Here is a 22,044-nt window from a genome sequence, read left to right on the forward strand (position 1 = left end):
CAAAGGCTACTGAGCTCTGAGTTAAGTGGGTCAACCTGGAAGTCAGCAGCCTCCTCTATCACCTACTGCCTTTCCCAGGGAGGTTTGTGTTGTGTGTTATCCCGAGGCAGAGCACTCTGGCAGCAAAGGGAGGGTGTCCTAACAAAGCTCTCATCTGCAGACCAAAGGGAGTGACTGTTCCTTTTTATCTGTGGACACTGGAGTTGGGCTGCTGGGTCCAGCTTTGGACATCTGGTTCAGCCCCCTGCCACCAACTGGGTAGCACAATCTGCACTTTGAGAAACCACATGAGAGTTTGAAATCCAAAATTATTCCCTTCTGGTAAGGCTCTCACTGATTTTTCTTTCACAGCAAGCAGGCAGACGTTTTGGGGAGAAGAAATTCCAAGTGTAGGCAGCAGAGTGACAAATACTATAGTACAGCTTGCTTGTGTATAAAGTCTGGCTCATATCTCCTAATAAATTCAACTGTTATTTTGATAGTCTACTGCCATTTTACTGGTTTTATTTTTCAGCCTGCAAGCATCATCTTTGCAGCAACTGGGATTTAGGGGATGAAATAATACTGTTATTCTCTTCATGTTTCAGCCACTTGGGTTTTCTATTTGTTCACATCTGTATTTTTATAGAAAATTGGTAAGTGTGTAATTATAGTCTGTTGAAAGCAAGTGGGTCAGAGCTACACTTTCCATTCCAGAGGGGCTGCTGGCACTGGGGAGACAGAAATACAGCTGGATGTTTCTCTTGTCTGGGTGTTGCTGCCATTCATTAGACTCCTCACAACTGCACACCAAAATACTTTCAGAGGTACTAAACAAAATCAACCAAAGCATCTGTGTTTAAAAGGTCATCTACTTGTGTGTTGTACTTCTGTGGCAAGAGACTTTTTTCAGGACATTATGCAAGAACTATACCAACTGTGGAGGGAAAGTTTCTTGGAGTGTTCTGGTGACAATTTCCTCACCCAGATGATGGAGGAGCTGGACCTCCTACTCGTAAAGGAAGAATGGGTAAGGGATATGAAGGTTAAGGGTCACTGTAGCTACAGTGACTGTGAGATGGTAGTGCTCAGGATTCCAAAGGGATTAAGGCAAAAAGCAGGATAAAATCCCTGGGCCTCAGGAGAGCAGACTTTGGCCTGTTTGGGGACCAAGAAGAATATAGAGAATTTATCCCTGCCCAATTCTGCAGGGATAGGGTTAGGAAAGCTAAGGCCTGGTAAAGGATACAAAAGGTGATGAGAATGACTTTGGTAAGTACAGCAGCAGAAAAAAGCATGCTGGGAAAACACAGGCCCATTGGTGAAGAGGATCTGGAGACAAAGGGCACAGGAAAGTTTGAGGGACTGAATCCCTTCTCTATGGATCTTTACCTGTAAGACTGGCCAGAAGTCTAGAGCAAGGCAGATGTCCTCTTCCTTGGTGGAAAAGGATCAGGTTAGGGAACACTTAAGCAAACTGGATATACTGAACAAACTGTCCATGGGATGTGTTGGGACCATACCCATGAGTGTTGGAGGACCTGGTTAATGTCATTGCATCACTCTTAATTGCCTATGGAAGGTCATGGGAAACAGAGGAGGATCCTAAGGACTGGAAGAAGGTAAATGCCACTCTGCTTCTCAAGAATGATGATCTGGGTAACCATCAACTTTCCTTACTTCTGTTTGCATTTAAATCAGTGATGTGGGTTGTCAGTGGCAGTTACTATTGTATCTTCTGTCTGCTCTCTTATTTATTAATGTATAAAACTTCATTTGTGAGTTAGGCAAGTGATCTCTCCTGTCCTTATCTCAACTCATGAGCTTTCATTACATTTTCTCTCCTCTGTCCAGCTGAGGAAGGGAGTGATAGGCTTTAGGGGGCACCTGGCATCCAGTCAGAGTCAAACCAACTCAGTCAGAAAACCAGACATTTTCAGTGTTTATCTGACTGCATAAAGACAGTGACTAATAAGAGCATGACTAATCTGTAAATACAGATTCAGAGATGACAATGAGAGAGGACAGATAGCAAAGCATAGACACTAAGGCAGTGTGTGATTATTTTTTTTCTTTTTTTTATTTTTTTTCCTCCTGCCCAGTATGCTCAACACTAGCACAACTACTAATTCTATGCAGCTTTCCTGGATTCTCACTTTTAATAACACTAACACAGAACAGGTTCCAATTTAAATGACACCTTTGTGTTGGCTGCACCAGTTTGCTGCAGTGCTGAGATGCCTGGGAAAATGAGCTGATCCAGCCCACTCCTGGTGTCTCAGACATTCTCCTGGTTTCTCAGAGGTGTTTAGAAAAACAGCTGTTGAAAACACTACATACCCCTTCTGAAGGTGGCTGCTGCACTTGCATGCAGCTGTTCTTTCTTATGTATACATTTAAATTGTAAAGACTAATTTTTGCTGGCACATCATGAAAGCAGCACTAAAGACAGAAGACATATTCCCAAAGCTATGTGAGCTGAGAATGATTTCACATTTCATGGCCAAAAGAATGCTCTTTGAAGAACACAACATACAGCTCATTACTGAGAGCTTTTTTGCTTCTAAGAAGCAAGAGATCTCTTCCTGCTCAAATATTTTTTCCCCCACTAAAAGTTGGTGGTTTTTTTTCATACCCCACTGTTATTAATTTACACCTTGCCAGGATTTGTAAGACTGATTTTATTGCTGTTGTTGTGGGAACAGAATTCTCAGCCATATGGCATGACATCTTCATTTCTGCGTGACAGGAGACAGAATCCATTATTCAGTTTTGTAGTGCTGTAAGTATGTACCTTCATGAATGTTTTTCTTAGGGAAACTCTATACTAAAGTAGAGAACAAAAAATACATATAAAGGACAAAATCTCTCCCAAGGGATAACTTGTACTGCAAATGTTTAAAAGAATATTTTGTTCTTTTGCAGAAATCCAAAGCTTGCCCATTACAGTAATGCATTTTTAATTTGGCTGAACTTAGACTGGTTTGTTTGTGGGTTTTAGTTTTGTCTTTTTTTTTTTTTTAATTTTGTGGTGTGGTTTTTTTTTATTTTTTGTTGTTGCTGGGTTCTTTCCAAGTCTAGAAATAACAGAAGTGAGGACAGAACCCCTGACCTGGGACTGTGAGGTGCCATGAGTTGTGTCACGTGCATACTGATGGTCTGTGTCCAGTATCTGACCTAGCAGGGCTGGTGTCTAATAATCTGTCTTGGTTTTCAAACATCTGAAGAGCCTTCCTGTGGTCCAAAAAGAAGTAATACCACCATTAGGGTGATTGTTTCACTGTGGAAGTTATTCTGAAGATGAAAACCCACTTAGCAGAAGAACTTCTACACTCTGATTTTAATTAGATGCATCCATCTTGCATCTTCTCTGAGAAAATGAACTGACGTTAACAATACAGCTTAAGGGTGTTTTCTAATGAAAATTTAAGCTGATATGCTATCAACCAATGCCATCCATTCTCAGCTGTGCAGGAGGGTGTCCCACTTGGTGTTTTGCATAGATGTGTATTTTGGACTGAGACATAATCCTTCCCATGGAAAGTACCAGGTTGGCTTATGACAAAATAACAGCATAATGGTCAGTGCTTCAAGGTAAAGGCTGGGTGGAGAAGTGCGAAGTGCTCACCATTGCATTGTGCATGGAAGACCAGAGGTGGCCACGCTCTGTCCCCAGCACCCTTGAGAGAAGCCCTGTGGCTGGTGAGGAGGGGGTGCCATTCTGTTCCCTCTGCCAAGGGCCAGGACCTTTGTGGCACAGCATGGTTTTTAAGCTGAGAGCACCTTCCTCACAGGTGGCACAGAGGTCTGGCACCTGCTGCCTTGGCAGTCAGGGTACAGAGGGTGCAACTTGCAGATGGGAGCACTTTCATAAGTTATTCCCAAAGTGAGCCCTGGTACTGATCTATACCTCTCTTCCCTGCTGCCTCCAACTCTAAAAATGTTTTAATTATAATGTTTACCTTTTTTTAACTTACAGATTCTGTGGTTTAATACATGCTTTAATCCAGTGGTCTCTTCCTCTTAGACACACTTACTGTTCTAAATACAGAGCTTAATGTGACTTAATATATTGCTATTTCTGTAGTTAAATTCCTCACTGACTGCTGAATCTCTTGAATAATGTGAAAAACATTATCTTTTCCTACAACTTATTTGTTAACCATCCTTTCACAAACTGAGGGAAAGGTCATTACTTTGCCACTTATGTTTGACATTTGTTTAAAGAAAAGAGAGTTTAAAAAAAAACCCAGAACCCCAAGTTAACTCTAAAACCCCAAGTTTTAAGAGTTTAAAAAAAAACCCCAAACAACAAAACATGAAACCAGTGCCAACTGTTATGATAAGGAAACAGAAGTATTGGGGCTTTGGACTTTTTTTCTCCTTCAAGTGTAGCAATTCTAATACAAGCATTAACACAATTTGCATTAATGCAAGTACCTAAAATCAGCACAGGGTAGAAAATACACTTTCTGACTGAATACCTAATGCTGTGGTTCATCTGAGCATATTGACTGAAAGCCACCAAAAACCTGAAGACTAATTTACAGTTCTCCTATTTGACAGGGCTTCATGCATTATTACTGTTCTGTAATACATGCATATAACATTTTAAAAATAAAAGCAGTCTGCTTTTCAGTGATCAGATTTACTACCTGTCATGAAACTGAGCAAGATTCTAGACTAAAATCACTGAAGTTGGAAAACTGGAGAAAATATGCAAGATTTATGAGGAAAAAACCCACTGCTTAATCTCATTTATATAAACTCAAAACCACACATGGAAAAAGCTAGCATATACAAATTGACTATCATAACACACTTATGTTAATCTTGAGAATGAAATTTCCAGCATTTAGCAATGAGATGTGCCATCCTTGAAGCTCACAAAACTTGGAAGAACTCCATACTTTTTCTCATGTTACTGCAATATATTCCTTTTATTTATTATTGTCTCAGAGGAAGAATGTTACAATGTAGTGTTTGAAGCAGCATTTACTTGGCAGCAGAGGACAAAGGATGCATACAAACACAGGCAGAAAAACAACTTTGTACATAACCTCAAATTCAGAATAAAAATAAAACCCACCAAATTCACTACTGAGTTGTTTTTATACTTATGTTGGGGGGTATTTTTAAGGATTCTTTGCCTAGAGAATTATGTAGCTTGATAAAAGCCAAGTACTTTGCAGAGAACAGAATATAAAGCTATTTCCAATACTACTTCTGAAGACGGGTCTGAGGTAGAAAGGTGGTCATGGCTTTCCTCTTCTGTAAAATGTGGGGTTTTCTCTTCTCAGAATAATTACATGACATTTTAATGAAGCATTCATAGGAGCCAGCATCTTCTCTTTTCACCTTGACAACTTTGCTCCACTCACTCGAGACTAATACTTAGCATTTCTACAGAGCTTTTCAGACACAACCTAAGTCCTACATCACCTGTGAGAGGTGAGTCCTATCATCCCCATTTTACAGATGGGAAAACAGAGGCAGAGTGGTTACATAATTTGCCAAAGGGTTCAGAAAGAACTGGCACTGGTGCCAACAGCAGAAGGTGGTCAACACTGTGCCTGAATCACTCCTCGAGCAGCAGCAGTTCAGGAGTAAATACTGTGGGTGCAGGACAGTCTAGCCAGCAAAACTTCACAAAACCACTAGAAATTCCTGACCTGCTGTTTTAATGTCCTCTAGCATCTTTTTAGTAGCAGTAGAGAATTTTATACCTCTTTCAATACGATTTTGACATAAGGTTTTGTTTCCTTCAGTAATAACTAAGAACAACACAGTTTTGTTTCTCTCTCTACTATACATGAAAGATATTGCATGCAGTTTTACCAATTAAAGGTATGCCCTAGAATTAAAGCAAGTGTCCATGCAGCACTGTAAACTCTCTGAAGGCATTAAAATCTCTTATGATAATCTTTAAACTAGAGATCAGCCAATCAGTGACATAATTTCCCATAATTATCCTTATCAAAAGTACATAAATAAATTATTTCAAAGATAAGGATGATCTACAAGATTACAATGCCAATGATAATATCTAAGTGCATTGCAGTTCTGGAGAGAGTTCTGTTGCTAATAGTATTGGAAAGGGCTTTCTAATTGTCTCTTCCTTTCCAAGAGGCACACAAAATAAGGGGATCTTACAGAAATGAGCTTTACTTTATAGACTGTAGATTCCAAAACTTGAAGCAAGTTTGGCACAGCAGGGAATAGCAAAGCTTTGTCTCTGAACAAATTTGGGAAAGATTACACTAACTCAGATCTTACTAAAACCAACTGAATCTATCATCTAAGTCCTCTTTTTAGCTATCTCCTGATTCAAAGTGAAGTAAGGCTTAAAAAAATAATCCTCCAAATGGAGTGTGTTGGCTGGAAATAATGAAAAGAAAGTTAAAAATACCACTTAGGTACATGAGGATGGTGATTATGACTTGAAATGACAGTTTACCTTGTTTAATTGAATTAAAATACTGTATCTTGCACCCAATGACAGTTTTTGTTAACCAGTAACAATAGCACAGATTAGAGGAACTTCATATGCCAATGCTGAAAATAATACAAGGATATTCTGAAATCTGTGGTCAGGCAGTTAGCATATAAATAATCAGTACAGAATATTACATGTGTGAGAATATAACTAAGAGTACTTTACAATGCAAAAGCAAAGAGCTGAAAGGAATGTATAAATGTAACGTTTTGCTCCAAACTCCTTATGCAGTTCTCTTTACGATTATCAAAAAGAACATATATAAAGCCCCTGCCCCTTTTCCCCTGGCTGTATATTTATACAAATCAGTGACAAATATTCCACTGCTCATTAATTTACAGTTGCATAGAAAGGGAAGAAGAAAAAAACAAAAGAGACTATAAAACCAACATCCTTGTCTTTGGGTATTCAGTGTTGCACTGTTTCAAGTCGAACACGCGGTCGGAGCGGACGGCGTGTCCCAGGGTCCCATGCAGGGTCTGATGAGGCGGAACGCGGCCGGCAGGCTGGAGAGCAGGGCTGGACTGCACGCCGGGAAGCACTGGTGGGCATCCCAATGAACACTTCACATGGCCTGTCGTGGTGAGAAACCAGCCCATCAGGATTGTGTGTTAACACACAGAGGAGCTTCTAACTGCTCTGGGCTCAGTCAGCTCAGGGCTGTGATGTCACCTGACAAAACCCCTATTTTAAAAAAATTCAGATGTATTGGCTAGAGACTCAGCAGCTAACTGAGGCATATAGTTAAATCTAACTTTACAATACTGCAGTGTTTAAAGTTCTTGTTGAAGTGGTTGTCTATTCAGAGCGGGCAGCTTGGTCTAATGCCTAAGGTGCTGTGCGGTTCCTGATCCCTGTGCACTGGTGCCCATAGCTCCTGGAACTGGAGCTGTGGGAATCAGGGCACAAGGACATAGGGGTGTCTTTGCAAGAACCAGTTTTGATCTTGCAAGGCAATGCTGTCTTGAAACTAATTGGCCCCAGTAAATGCAAGCTGGTTCCATCTGGTCAGCAACATACAACTGCACCCCATAATACCTTTAGCAGTGCCTGAGCTAGTAGAAGTTTTCTATTACCTGTGATATTCTAGAATCTGGCCTTTCTGTTGCATCAGTCTAGCTTCCAAACAGACCTCTAGTGAAAAATGTAGACAAAAGCAACCCTACCCCTTCGCTTTAATGGAACTTTTCCACTTGCTTTACTTTGTTTCTAATGCCTATGCAAGTATGTAAACATGTCTCTTACCTGTGGTCTGCCACTGAAACTTGCTGCAAATAGGAAAAAAAAAAGGTTAGAAATTTACATGAGTCTGAGTCTTGATAGTTTAAAAAAAAGCTATTATCAGGAAAATACATACTTCAGAAGAACAAAAAGACTCTTACCTTTAAAAGACTAAACATTTAACTAGAAATGTGTTGTAATGGGTCTAATTCTTCACAAACTTACTTTTAACAAATTTATAGCATTGTAAATATGTAGGTAATATGAATTGTTTCATTTTCACCACTTGTAACCATATAAAACCCTGAGTGATGTATTACAATATCATCTGTTAAAAATGCTCTGTCCTGGACACAACTCATATGCACAGACAAGACTTCTGCACACTGTTGCACACTTGCCTAGTTCTGAGAACCAATGACATAAATAAGGAAGGAAAAAGAGGCATTATATCCATGATCAGTCGATCTGAAGGACTAAAAAAATAAAACCAACAAACCACAAAACAACAAAATTTACAATTATAAAAGCCTTGCTGGCCTTACTATGTGAATAATTGCTTCATAGAGGGTATTTGGCATAAATATATTTCAAGATGAATTATAACCTGAAACCCATGAAAACAAATACAACAAGTAAGACAGCTGTCTCTATTATACAGTCAAAAGGGCATAAAAATTATCTGTGTAAGGCTCAGATGCTAGTGACTCTAATGTAGGCTGTGGTCATGGCAGAAGAGAGAAGTAAAGATGAGGTTGTGAAAAAGGTATTTTATTTTTCTCTTTTTTTTTGTAAGTAATTGGACATGAGAATTTGCACATGAAGACTGTTTTGATAAAACTTAGCTTGGTATAATTAAAGAGGCTAAGTATGTCATTCGTTAAGGTTGGGAATACAGTAATGCCTAGAAAGTCTATGGAATCTGCATCATTTAAATTTTTACAGAACAGGTTAGACAATTGTCCATCCAGGAAGACAGATTCCTCTTAAATGGCCACAGGAAAAGATGATGGACTTAGATGGTCTGTCATGGTTTTCCTTAGCAAAACTCAGCATCTAATGCACTTTGCTGGCAAGGCCAGACTAATAATCCTCATTCCAGGTTTCTAAAACATTTAAGGTACGAATCTGACACAGTTAAAAAATATACTCCCAAGTAAAGATGTTACAGAATGACTGAGTAAGAGCAAACACAAGTAGTACCTACTAACTGGGGCAATGTGGTTTAGATTGACAATGGGGAAAAATCACATGAAATTTGGAACTGTGACTTCTTTTAATCTTAAATGCTCAGATATACTTTACAATATGAAGGGGTCATGGTTTTCACTTGCAGTATCCTCCTGCCTCATTCAAGGTGTTTGTTCATAGAATCATTTTTTCTATGTTTCCCAGTCCTGGAGAGCAGCCATCATTACCAAGTTTACCCTGACACAATGCAATTTGCTTTAAATTCATTTGGACCGAATGACTGTAAAGCTGTATATTCACATAGCAAGACAGTAATTTGCAAAATCAAGAACAAATATTCAAGTTCAATTTTATGCTGATTTGTACACACACACTTGAGGTGTGCTGAGGAGCTCCACTAGCTCTTGACTTCAAGATGAGATGCTCTTTGGGATGTAATCTTTTAATTTGCAGAATGATGGGCTCAGAACTATTTAAGTCCTCAAAAATCAAAAAGGACATCTGAAACAAGACCTTTTTTGCTAGAATCTAATTTACTTTCTCAAAATATGCGAAGTGCATCTTCTGTGATGCAGTTCTTCACAGTCAAGCAATGTATGTAAGGTCAGACATTGAGATAAGAGAGGTATTTTAACAGGGTTTACAAAATAGAGTTTACAGAGTTTACAAAATAGCATAGAGTTCAGTCTTGATGCTCCCAGAAGGACTGGGCATGAACAGCCACTCTCTTACTTCTGCCTTTTAAAATTGACCATTATTATTACATTTCATTTGAAACTTTCATCAGTTTTGGGAATATATCAAAGCTTTCACTACTGTTTTTCTAAGGCAAAAGAGCTGAAAAAAATATATATAGAGACACATGTATATGTATAGATGTATACCCACCAAAATACATGAAATAGCTCCTCACTTTTGCACGTGCAGTGACACTGGAAGGAGGAGGATCAGTGGAAATGGCAGCTGATACAAGACATGCATAGGAACGAGCTGGTTTTCCTTTTGATCTCTCTTTAACAGACACTGAATAAAATATCAACTTCCAATGCATTTTAACTGGGAAAGGTGTCATATGCTGCATTCACAGATTTCCTCAGGTCTATTTAATAACTAGTTCAGTAATTAGGCCAATCAGTCCTCTTGGTGTCTAAGGACTTTTTTTTTTTAAAGCATGATTACAAAAACTGTATTCAGAAATTCTGAATCTACATTCACTTAAGTTCTACAAAAGGTTTTTATCAGCAGCTAGTGAGATTCTAGATGCCTTTTCCCTTACGTGGGCACTGCTGAAAATTCCACATTGAGCTACAGGCTTTTCTTAGAGTGAATTGCTTCCACTTTAAACAAGAACATTTATTTACCTTCACAAATAGTGTCTGTTGAGGAATTTTAAGGAACAGAATTATGTAGCTTGAGTATCTTGACAAGAAATCTCTTCAGAGATATTTCTTTTCCGAGTCAATACCACTAGAATGAGTTTTTTTTCTTCAAGAGACCATCTCAAATGCAATACTATTCTCAGAGACATATTTTGTTAAACTTACAGCAGCAAGCTGGAAATGTGTTGTTGATTTGCTCCATAACATCTGTTAGATCTGTGTTGGTATCATGAGGTGGAACTAACAAGTCATCTGCAGATATGACAAAAAAAAATTAATTTGTAACAAGAGGAGAGAAAAAAAGGACAACATTCTAAGAGGCATTCTTATCCAACCTTCCAGTTAACATTTCCACTTTACATTTCAAGGGAAAACTAACACTACCTGAAGCCTGTGTAATGTGCATGAACTATGACTGATAATTGCCAGCCTTGGGAGAGGAAGCGAAAGTTATATTGATTTGCAGTCAAACTCATTTCTCTTTTATTAAAGCTTAACCATTGTATCCAGGATTTAACTAGAAATTGTTGCCAGGAAGGAACAGTATATAAAAATTTACAGTTAAAATAAACAAAATGTTGACAAGATGAGGGAATTAAAGTCAGTAGCCACTCAAATAAAATTCTCTTCCCTTTGCAGGTGATTTGTCATGTAACTTTCAGAGTGAATACACCATTCTTTTTCTGAAAAAATCCCAGCACTTATTTTTTAGAGGGTCTTTATTCAATATGTACCAGCTGTCTCACAAGTGCTAAAATCCTCCTCACCGTTTCTTTGAAAAATGATGCTTAAAATTAGCCAAGGAATGTTTCAGGAACATAACTGGTTCTGTTGCTGGCAGTCTTGTTAGACAGCATCTTTCATAAATCTACCACTTCTCGAAAAGAGACTCAAAGAAGTTCCATGTTTTTACAGATAAACACATATGTCAATACTGAATGAAAAATGTTCAATATGCAAGAGAATATTTTTCCTGTTTTCCATAGAAAGAGAGTAATTTTTAATCTTTAACACAAGGCTTAAAAACCAAAACATGAGGAAGTTGTACACAAGATAATTTGAGAAAAGTATTTTCATTTTTCCCTACTTTTGACCATGCAATGAATGGTCTGCAGTTATTTCTGCTAAATCCGGGTGCAAGGAATGAGTTCTGATATTGGAGAATTTAAAATAATCTTTCAAGAGAGAAATCCTGTCATATGTAGAGCCTGTACCCATAAATATTCAATTATTCCTAAAGATGTGAAAGTTTTGGGAGTGGGAACATCACAATACCAGGAAAAGCAGAAGTTTCACAAGAATTTTTAAAGACAGGAAAATTTTTAAGGACAGGAAGTGTAGGTTACATGATTTGAACATCTGCATCTGACAGATTACTTGGGACCATGTAGGTACTGTAGGACAAACAGCTGTTGGCCACTTCAATCCAATGAAGCCTGGATCCCCCTTCATTGAGGATGGATTTGCCCAGTAAATTCACTTGGTCAGAACAGATCTAAGGAGTCTATCAACAAAAGTCTGTAATTCAGAGTCACATGGATTCTTAGGATAGCACAGCTCTTTGCAAGTGTGAGGAAGGAACACCTCCAGCTGCACTGAGCAGAAGCATCACAAAGATCCGTTCCTTTTGATTTATACATCTTCCCAGAAGATGCCAACAAACCTATCCAGTAGTCACCTATGGGCTCATGAGCACATTATCAGATAGAACACTCACCTGTCTGATGGAACTGTGAGCTTGTGTCCTGCTCGAGAGGGAAGCTGAGGGCAGAGTGCTGGGGTGAAGCACAGGGGGAGGCACCATTGACCCGGGAGTCTGACTCTGGCTGCATTAAAGACAACAAGAAACAAAGTTATGTTAAGAGGACCCACATAATTTAAGTGTGGGCTTGTATGCACCCATCTTGCTCCTTTCCTTTTCTTATGGGCTGCTGTCTGTTCTTCAAACTACTGGAAGTTGGCCAGACCTAGTCTTACAAATGCTGAGGGGTAAAAAAACCCAAAAAAACCCCGAAGAACTTAAAAAGAAAATTTAGATTTAAGAATACCTCTTACAAGACTCCAGCTGATGGTCTCATTAAAAACAATGTTCTGTTGCATCACAGAAACACAATGCAATGTACAACAAACACAGTCTGCCAAGGTTCTCAGTCCAGCTCTGCAGAGACTACACAGTGGGATTATCTAGATTATATTTATATTTATGGACAGATACATATGCAGAGGGGATGTTCACCTAAGGTCCCCTGGAAAGCTTTACAAGGATGACTAATCATGCTTAGGAACAACTGTTCAATCATGAAGAGTTTTGTAGAACTCCAGAATCAAGTGAAGACTCAAGACAGAGTCAAAACAACTTTATTAGATCTAACAGGTGGTAGCCAGCCATCACTCCTGCTGATGCTGCTTCTCAACCATGTGGAAGACACCAAATTTGCAGGAAAACTTGTACTACATGAACTCCTGAAAATGATAAGGAGTAGCCTATATGATTCAAAAACAAGGTTTTCTGGACTCTTAAATTCCCTTGAAGAATCACTGAAATCTCTATTACATTTAACTGTAACCATGTATGTATTTGAGATATACATATATGGTCAGAAAATAAGAGCACAGCAGCTCAGAAATATTGGAAGAGACCTTGCTCAGGCATTTTTTTTTCCCTCCTTATCCTTCTTTCTTGTAAAAAATCCTTTGAGGAAGAGAGTTGTAATACAGTATTTGAGTCTAGAAGTGATTGTTTTGAAAAAAACAGAAATAAGTGAAATAATATTTACATCTGAGGTAATTGTACTGAAATTGTTGCCGCTATAATTTGTCTTTTTGATTGCAAATCATCAAATTACTTTTCAACATCTTAAGGAGCAGGTTATTTAAGTGAATCTATCAAAAGCAGATACTGAAGTAATAAAAAAGATATCACTTTTAAGGTCTTTTTGAAACTGAGCAAGTACCTAGAACAGCTATGAGACCTGATGCAGAGTTAGAATACAGAATGGCTGTTAATTTGTGCACAAGTCTGCTCCTTAGCACCTCACAGCCTTAACTGCAATACTCGATTTCTTGAGATAGCTTGCAATTTAACAAAACCAATCTTCAGTAAAACTGAAGCTTGCTGAACAATGAAAGATACTTTTTCTTCCATATACAGTAGTGAGAAAAAGAAGAAAATGTTCTCTTCAGCACTCAGCAAATATTTGGTTTTTTTCTCTTCTGTATCTCATCTCTTTCAGCATGACAATACTAAAGGCCAGTTCTGACTAAAAGAATAAACCAAGAAATATTGCTCTGCATAGAAGACAAAGAAAAATGGAAATGTTTTCAAGCCAGAGAAGGATTTTACTGTCAAGACACTTCTATGAACAGCGAATTACTATCAAGTAGTTAAGTAATTTGCTACTCAGTACCACGCTTCAATCCAGCTACAGAGTCTAAGTAAAATGAGTGTGGTGATTTTAAATCAGTGAAGCCTGGAGTAACTTAACCCAGGCAATTCTGTATTGCCAGGAACCACTCTTCAGAATACTAGAGTTATAATGGTAAAGAGAGGAAGCAAATTCTCCAGGGGTTAAGAGTCCCTTCAATTCAGAACAACAAAACTAACTCCAGCAGTTTGCCCTCACCACAAAGAGATGAACAGAGAGAACGTGAATCATCCAAAATGCAAACTTGCACCTGGACTAAATCTCTGTCCCTGTTCAAGCAGCAACTATGAATAAATTGTGCACAGATGACTGAGGGTGAATGAGAAGACCTGTGCTGGACATACAAAACTGCAGTACAGCAACACATAGGTTCAATCAAGGATAGAGAGGTACTGCAAAATCAACAACAGTTCATGTTGAGAGACAGAAACTAAATGCCTACAAACTCAGGTGATGAATTAGCCAAGGTACCACTTAGTAGCTCTGTTGCAAGTGATAAAGAAGCACTGCAGAGCACAAGGACTACCAGTGGATAAACTGAGAGGAAAAAACCCCACACTTGGAACACCTTACACTGATGTACCATAAATTTCTGCAGAAGTCAAAATGAAATATTGCAGTTGGATTTAAAAACAAGTCAAAACCCCGCAAATCCACCATCTTCTAATCAGAGGGCAATGTCTGATTACTTCATTTTAATTTAAATATACTGATAAATATTACACTACATAGTTGCAGCGACTGCAATAAAAATAAAAGCCAAAACAGACTGAACTCTTCTTTGAAATTAGGGATAATATTGTCAAACATCTGAACAGCAGGGTTTGGAGCAGAAAGTGAAGGTTTGCAGTAGTGCTATAATTCCCCCAATATAATAATCAGATACCAGAAAACATTAAATGCAAACCAGTTGAGGATATAGATACATCTACACAGATTTACATGATTTAACAAGTTTACTGTTAGAGAACTTGAGAAAAATAACTGTAGAAAATAACTGCATTCTATTTGACTTCAATTGAGCAATACCTACAAAATATGAGCACTTCCATCATAACCCACTTCAGCCATCATGAAGTTCATTTATTCTTACTAAAACCAACTCAGCAGACAACCCTTAAGCAAGAAACCAAAAGAAAATAGCTCTAGATATTATATACCTGCTGCTTCTTCTTAAAAGAAATAAAAGCAGCAATATTCAGCATGCCTCTATAGGGATGAGGGAGAGGTTTCCAGCTCCAATCTCAGAGAGTTTTCAAAGTTTTTTTTAGGCAAAACAAAACAAAGATATGAGTGGAGAGAAGTTCTTCTCCAGAAAACTCTGAAATTGTGGGGATTTTTTCTGTATTACAGCAGTTTTTAAAGCATTTCAAAGGAGATATTTACTTCAACCAGGTTTTTTTCTACAGTGCCTTATTTCACTGTGCCTCCTGCTGGTGTCTTTCCCAAAGAATAGCCTGTGCTCTGTGGTTTAATGGATAGCTAAGACATACCTGCCCTTTCCTTGACTTCTGCTGCTTTTGGTAAAAGCCAAACTAAACCTCAGTGTCTGAATCACAGGAAACCTCAAAAATGCCAATATTATTACCACATTTACTACAGATGTTTCCTCTTGCTCCAGACTTTTTCTCCCAGCTACGAAAGAAAGAAACTCTCCTGTGCTCTTCTGATAAAGCTCCTCTGCTTTCAGCTGAAGAGGTAGTTGCAGCCCCTATTTACTCTCTGAGTCTGATCATACAGCTGTTGACAGATGATTTTAGCTCCCACTAACTTCAATATCAAATCCAATATGAAACCTCTATTCAGTAGCTCAGAAAAAAACAGAGAAAAATCTAAACAGACTTTAAATGCCCTTCATAATAGATCTCACTTTGACTTTGCAAATGCAGTATCTATAAAGGCTGAGGAAAGAAAAACAAAAATGGATTCTTTGTACTTTGTCTCTCTGATTAACATGATGGTATCAAGGCTGCCACATGCCAGTTCTGTTTCACCTTCCTCTTTGGCACCCTCATCAATCAGGCAGACAAAAATGACAACATACCGTGACAGCTACCAATCCTTTGGGCTTGCTAAAATAAAAATAGTATGGTAACCTCAGAATTGTGACCTGAAGTAGACAAATGTGCAGTGAGGATGCATGCATATTTCTGCTAAAGGTGATCTCTAAAGAATGTCCTAGAATGCTCTCATCTAGATTAAGCAGTTACTGCATGGAAGTTTTAAAATTTCATTAACACTCTATCCCAATACTTGTGTGCAGACAGACTCACTCCAATCTTTTGGAGTAAAAAAGTCCCAGTATTTTATACTCAATGGCATAAATCAACAGTCAGGAGGCTAGTGGAGAAGAGGAATGTGAAGATAGAAGTCTCTTCTGTTGATAGAAGAGACGAACAGAGATGGCATGGAATGCCAGCCATGGCAAAGAAATTGCTGTAGAACAGTTGTGTCTTTTAATACTAGTATTTATAGTGTTGTTATATATTTTGAGATTGGGACTTTCGAACATCTTTCATGCAAATCATCCATCTAATTACTAAGAAAAGGTATTTCTTTTATCCACTAAAAATCACTGGGAGAGCCAGTAAAAGCAAAAGAAACAAATAAATATACTTAGATCCTCAGCTGGCTTCCAATAAAGTCCTTCCCCAAGCAGTGAAAGAGATAAAGGCTTTCATAAAAGGTAAGCTGACAAAACAACAAACATGCTGAGAGTGGTTATTTTTGCAGAAAGGGCTAAGTAATGGAAATCAGTGCTGCTTCATAATTCTATTAATGTCAAAATAAATTTCAAACAACACTACTAAAAATCTAAATAATTTATAATTTCTGAATCCCCATCAGGGGAGTAGCTTCAGCATTCTGGAAACAGCTTGAAAAAATCCCCTAAATTAAGTAATGATATGTATAGAAAGGCATATTGAAAAGCCACAGGTTTGTTATAAAAGAAATAATGCAGACCTTCTCATATACTTGGACTTTGTACCAGCCACTTTATTAAATGACAGAGGAGAAAAAGAAATACCTCAGGAAATAATATTTGGAACAATCAGAAGCATGGCATGACTCCCACAGAGACAGGACAATTCAGACAGAAAGCTAAAGAGCAACAGTATGCAGTAAATGAGATGTAGACAATCAGAAATATTGAAAAAGCTCATCTCTGTTCTACTTTACCCGATCTGAACCCTAAAGCTGCAGAACACCTAGAAAATTCCAAAGGCAGACATGATAAGAAGAAATTACTGACCCTTCTGCAACCCACTTTATCACAACAAACATGCCTACCCTAAAGGTGTTACTAAGAATGGTATGAGGATTCCAGAAAGATTACAGAATTGTAAGATCATTCTCAGCTACATTAAGGAAAAGAAAAAAAAAACAAACAAATAAAAAACCTCCAGTTTTAATGGGTGAACAAGTTTCTGCTCTAAGCACTAAGCTGAAAGTGACTGTGGGTTCAGTAGAACTTCTATGTTTCTATTCAACATCTGTTTCTTTGTAGATTTTAAACTCTTCTCTGAAAGCCCAAGTATTGGCCACATATCCCAAGATCCTTACTTTATAAATTATTATTAACACTGCATCACTTGTTATCCTCTACATGAAATATTTAAGCTACTCAAATACTGATTAAAGATGCTAGAATAACAGTAGCAACAAAAAAGTTGACTCTGCTAGAGGGGTAGGGCAGCCATTGGAACAAATGCATCTTAATCCTATTCAGCCAAAACTGCCTGGAAAAAATGACAAAGTCAGCCCCTGAAACAAACAATAAATACCTTAATCCCTTTAATAAGAGTATCGCCTTACAGCAGGAACTTAGGCCATTTTGATAGCCGGTTTCAGGTATTATTGTAGCCTGTTTCTTGGCTTAGTTACATCCTCCACTACTTCCAGCCAGTCATCTGACTCACAGAAGGCAGGAATTACTTGCCTTGCTGCACTCTGACCCAAGGTAATGATTAGATACATACAAATGATTCATACAAATTTATCTTCATTCCTTGAGCTTCCACACGTGACATAGTACAAACTACCATCTCTAACAACACCTGGTGCATGTTGCTGCTGTTATTTCTGTAATCCACATGTGCACATGCTGACTTCCAAAGCCATCAGTGTTCCTTCCACCAACAAAGAAACCCTACGATCTCCAGCTACCAGCACTTGCTAAAATGCTCTTCTTACCTCCAGCATTTACTTGTGTGCAAAACCACTTTGCTGTAGCTTACTGGTCTAAATATGCTACTCAAGAGAAACTGGATTTTTAATGTAATGAATTGCTCCTTTGCATTTCAGACATATCTTTGTCCATCTGTCTTTGGCATGCTAAGAGGGGTTCGAGTGACTATAAAAATAAATAAACGTATTATTTAAGGAAAGTGTCTGGGAAAACTGAAGTCAAACATGGGGTGTAGCTGGCATCATTACTCAGAATAGGGTATATACTTTCTTCCCACACTTTTTAATTAATGAAAACCTATTGCTCTTGTTTGTGTTATTGTCCATGTTTCCTAAGTTCTCATGATCACTCCAGCACTTATAATCAATTTCTGCTCATTTGACTTTGATCATGGTTTATACTAGAGGCTAACAAAAAATACCTCATTAGGAATGATCGATTACAACAGACCGAGAATGGTGAAAATATCTGCAGTAAAATGTCAATGCCTTTGTTCCACCAAGAAATCCACCGTGCAGAAAAAATACAGGAGAAACTGGGGGAAAGTATACCTGCTCAAGTAGCTGCCGCAGCCGGTGAAGCTGAGACTCCAACTGCTTATTGTGATCTTCCAATATTTGCATCCTTGCTTCCAGCCGACCTTTATGTTGCCTCAGGAGTTTAGCTTCAGCAATGAGCTCAGCATCTTCAGAAGCATGCTGAGGTGACACAATGGAGTCAGGAGGTGATGCAAGAGGGTTTATTCCTCTCCGAAGATGTTGCTCCTTTAGTTGCTCATATTCTATCTGCAGACTCCTAGTATATTTAAAAGTGGAGGAGAAGGATGGCTTGATCAAGTAAATGAAAATAAAAGACTAAGACCAAATTATGTTATCACCCCCAACTAACAACACAAACAGCTCATACAAAGACAACGCTTTGACTTGTGTTTTATGGGGGAGAAAAAAAAGGCAGTGAAGTAGAATGGAAACTAATTTATTGCTTAACAGACACTCCCTCTTCTACCTAACAGAGCCAAGCTATGCACAATGTATGCCTTCATTTGGGATTGTTAGGTTTTTTTTTTTTTGCTAAAATCAGACTTCTAGGTCTTTCTCCTCTTCAACACAATACATGCATGGCTCAAACAACAATGAAATGACAATTCAGACATGAGTAGGATGATTATGAGACCTTTGCTCTTCCTCAAGGTCAGCGATGATACGCTCCAATTCTCCCCGCTCTTCCTTCTCCACTGACTTGAGTATCTGAGCAGGACTCTGCGGCTGACTCACAGGTGACTCTCCTCCCAGCGTCTGACAGTACTGCTGGATAAGGGCATGCTCATCCTCTCTGAAACAATAAAACAACACCGATAAAGACAGCAGTAAAACATTTATTATGTGAGCAAACGCCTCTATCCAGCTGAGGAATTTTGTTTGTTTACGGAAAAGGATAAAGTAAGGAGGAACAAAGCTTAAAAAACATACTGAAAGGGAATCATATAAACATACAGTGCACAGGAAAAAAATATTTATCTGCAATAAATGATCGTTTAGTTCAATGTATGCATAAAAAACAAATGCTGCTAGTGGTTTGAAAATAGACAATGAAAACAAGAATGAGAGATAATATAAACCAAAGAAGACTGATTTGAAATGCCTTAAAAATAAAAAAACCCCAACAGAATCTGCTAGGTCCATTTTTTTAACAATATGTGACATTTTTTAAATTTTTAGGAGATAATTTTAGTTTGCTCAATTTACCTAATAGAATTAGAGAAAAAAATCCCCACAGAATTCTCCGCAAAGTCATAAAGCAATGAATCATCAAGCATCTAGGTAACCCTGTGCACTGCACAAAGGGACTGACAATGCTTCAAAAATAATCTTAGAGGTTTTGAATTAGCACTGTATTTCCATTTTTCTCCTCCTATTTTTATATACACACACAATACCTTGAAATTCTGCATTGGTAGTAGATTTCCTTCTTAGAGTTTCAGGGATAGAAATAAACTATAACACTGTCCTCCTTCTGACTCACATGAAATTACCTTCTGGTAAGGAGATACAGAAGTCCTGACACTTTCAATTATGCTTTAATACCCAAGTGAATTTGGTTTTATATAGATGTGCCTTACTTTCCAAGTTGCTGGTTTTTCTCCATAAATAAAGTCAGATGGATAGAGAGTGAAAGATACCAAGTCCTAAAACCAGTTTGCTTGCTTGCTTACTCAAGAAGGACGAATCAACAGCAGAAAAACATATATTATTCATCTTTTAAGAGAGAAATGGCTGCAGCAGTACAAATGCTGAAGAAAAACCTCCTTAAATTATTTTCTTTACTTGACTACAAACCAGAGACTGCATACTCTGATACCACGAAGTATTGTCCCCACAAACTTTACCCTGAAGATCTCCTACAGTTAAAGCATGGTCATAGCAGAATGACAAACACATGAGCAGTATGCACACACATATTCAGGTTTGATTTGGAAAACAGACTTTTCCATAGTTAGAATACTTCATGCGCTAACTTTTTTCTCCTATTCTTGGAAAGCAGCAGCTGTGAATTCTGATATCAACCAATTATGGAAGAAAAAGTATCCTTGAGTACTGCTTTGAAAGTACATGCAAAAAATCGGAAGTTCATTATATGCAAAGTATTTCCTTTCCAAATAAAAGTGTAATGGAGCTTATCAAGAGGCTTTTTAAAATTTCCTGTCAGTCAATTCAACATCGTTCATCACAGAATTTCCAAATGTACAGTCAGTTGAATGAACAGTACAACCAGTTATTTAGAAAAGTATACCCTAGAAAAAACAGCAGTTATTTCTGCAGTGAGAAATAGTCTATAAATAAGTTGCATATACAAGTAAAACACATTAGGTGTCTTACAGGCCATGCATATGAATCAGGGGTTTCCTCAGAAATAAGTTCAAACTCTTGGGACAAAAGGAGAAAATGCATGTGACAGGAACAGATGAGAGTGCCATAAATACTGTTTTGTGTAATGAAAAACCTTATTTTATCCTGTTGAACCAGGAGTTTTTGGTAGCTCTGTATATCAACATCCATTTAAAAGATTCATCTGTATTAGAAGCAAGACAAACCAGATTTGATAAATCCTGATTCCTGGTGTGTGTGTCTCTTGGAAAAGTACTTCTATCATTTAGCAAAAAGATTTGGTTCTTTGTAGTACTACTTAAGACAAAATTTGTACTGAAGACGAATCCTATAGTAGAACAACATTGATTTATTTTTTCCCCAAGGATAACTACTCACTATCTACCCAAAGTTATCATGTAGCTTCCATTTTTCAACCTGTCACTGAGATTTAAAAATTTAGACTCTTACAATCAAAGAAATGTACACCAAGTAAGACTATGCCTGCCAAAAAAAAGTCTAGACAAAAAAAAAATATGGCCTGTGGCAGTTCTGTCCACTGAATTAAAAACCTAATTATTGAGTTTTGCTTTTAAAAATGAGTAGAAAGTTTAAAGAAAATAACGTACAGTCACTTATGTCTTATCTGTCTTGGATGTAATCAATACTACACTCAGGAGAAGAAATGACAACATGGATCTTCTCTGCAAATTAATAAATTGAATTATTTTTCCATTGAATACATATATATATATGCCTACATAGTTTAGATATAATTGCGGTTGCATATGCATTTAAGTCCTTAATAAAAATAGTGATATCCAAGAGTGTTAGCTGAAAAAGAAACAGAAAGAAACAGAACAGTGTTCCTTTTTTTGCCCCCTTACCTACCAAAAAAAAAAAAAAAAAGCCTCTATCTGCTTTATCTTCTTCACTACTTGAGTGATCTCAGGGAAACTCATAATCACCATTATTTTCCATTAGGCTACTTCAAACTAAAACAAAGGCTAGTGTGGTTAATGGAGTTTGGATCAGGTCCCAGTGCGATAATTAAAACCTCACTGTACTTCTCTACCCTTTAGTCATCTTGACAAAAATACCCTACCCCTTACAACTAAATTTTTGCCAAAATGATGTAACTCCTCTGGGGGCTTCAAACTCTGCAGGGCACAGCCCTGCAAAATGTGCAGAGTACTCTGTGACCGAAATGGCCACAGCAAGCCAAGAGCACTAGCAATTCAATGTCACTCCTTCAGTGAGCACAAAAACAGTGTTAATTTAAGTGATGCTGTGTAACTAC

The 22,044-nt window shown here is 37.8% G+C and overlaps 1 protein-coding gene across 4 annotated transcripts in view; it reads right to left on the reverse strand.

The window, feature by feature from the left end:
- Positions 1–4,889: 4,889 nt before the first annotated feature.
- UTRN (utrophin) overlaps positions 4,890–22,044 on the reverse strand; it is a 352,485-nt gene continuing 335,330 nt past the window's right edge. For all 4 annotated transcript variants that reach the window (XM_085055625.1, XM_085055626.1, XM_085055624.1 and 1 more), the window contains 6 exons: positions 19,054–19,212; positions 18,432–18,675; positions 11,984–12,092; positions 10,432–10,518; positions 7,721–7,743; positions 4,890–7,049 (listed from right to left, as the gene is read on the reverse strand). In XM_085055625.1, the coding sequence (XP_084911751.1) occupies positions 7,041–7,049; positions 7,721–7,743; positions 10,432–10,518; positions 11,984–12,092; positions 18,432–18,675; positions 19,054–19,212 (631 nt within the window). In that variant the 3' untranslated portion in view covers positions 4,890–7,040. The remainder of the gene's footprint in view (positions 7,050–7,720; positions 7,744–10,431; positions 10,519–11,983; positions 12,093–18,431; positions 18,676–19,053; positions 19,213–22,044) is intronic.

Source organism: Lichenostomus cassidix, chromosome 3, assembly GCF_008360975.1.
Source record: "Lichenostomus cassidix isolate B80296 chromosome 3, HeHo_3.0, whole genome shotgun sequence".
In the NCBI taxonomy this organism is placed as follows: Eukaryota; Metazoa; Chordata; class Aves; order Passeriformes; family Meliphagidae; genus Lichenostomus; species Lichenostomus cassidix.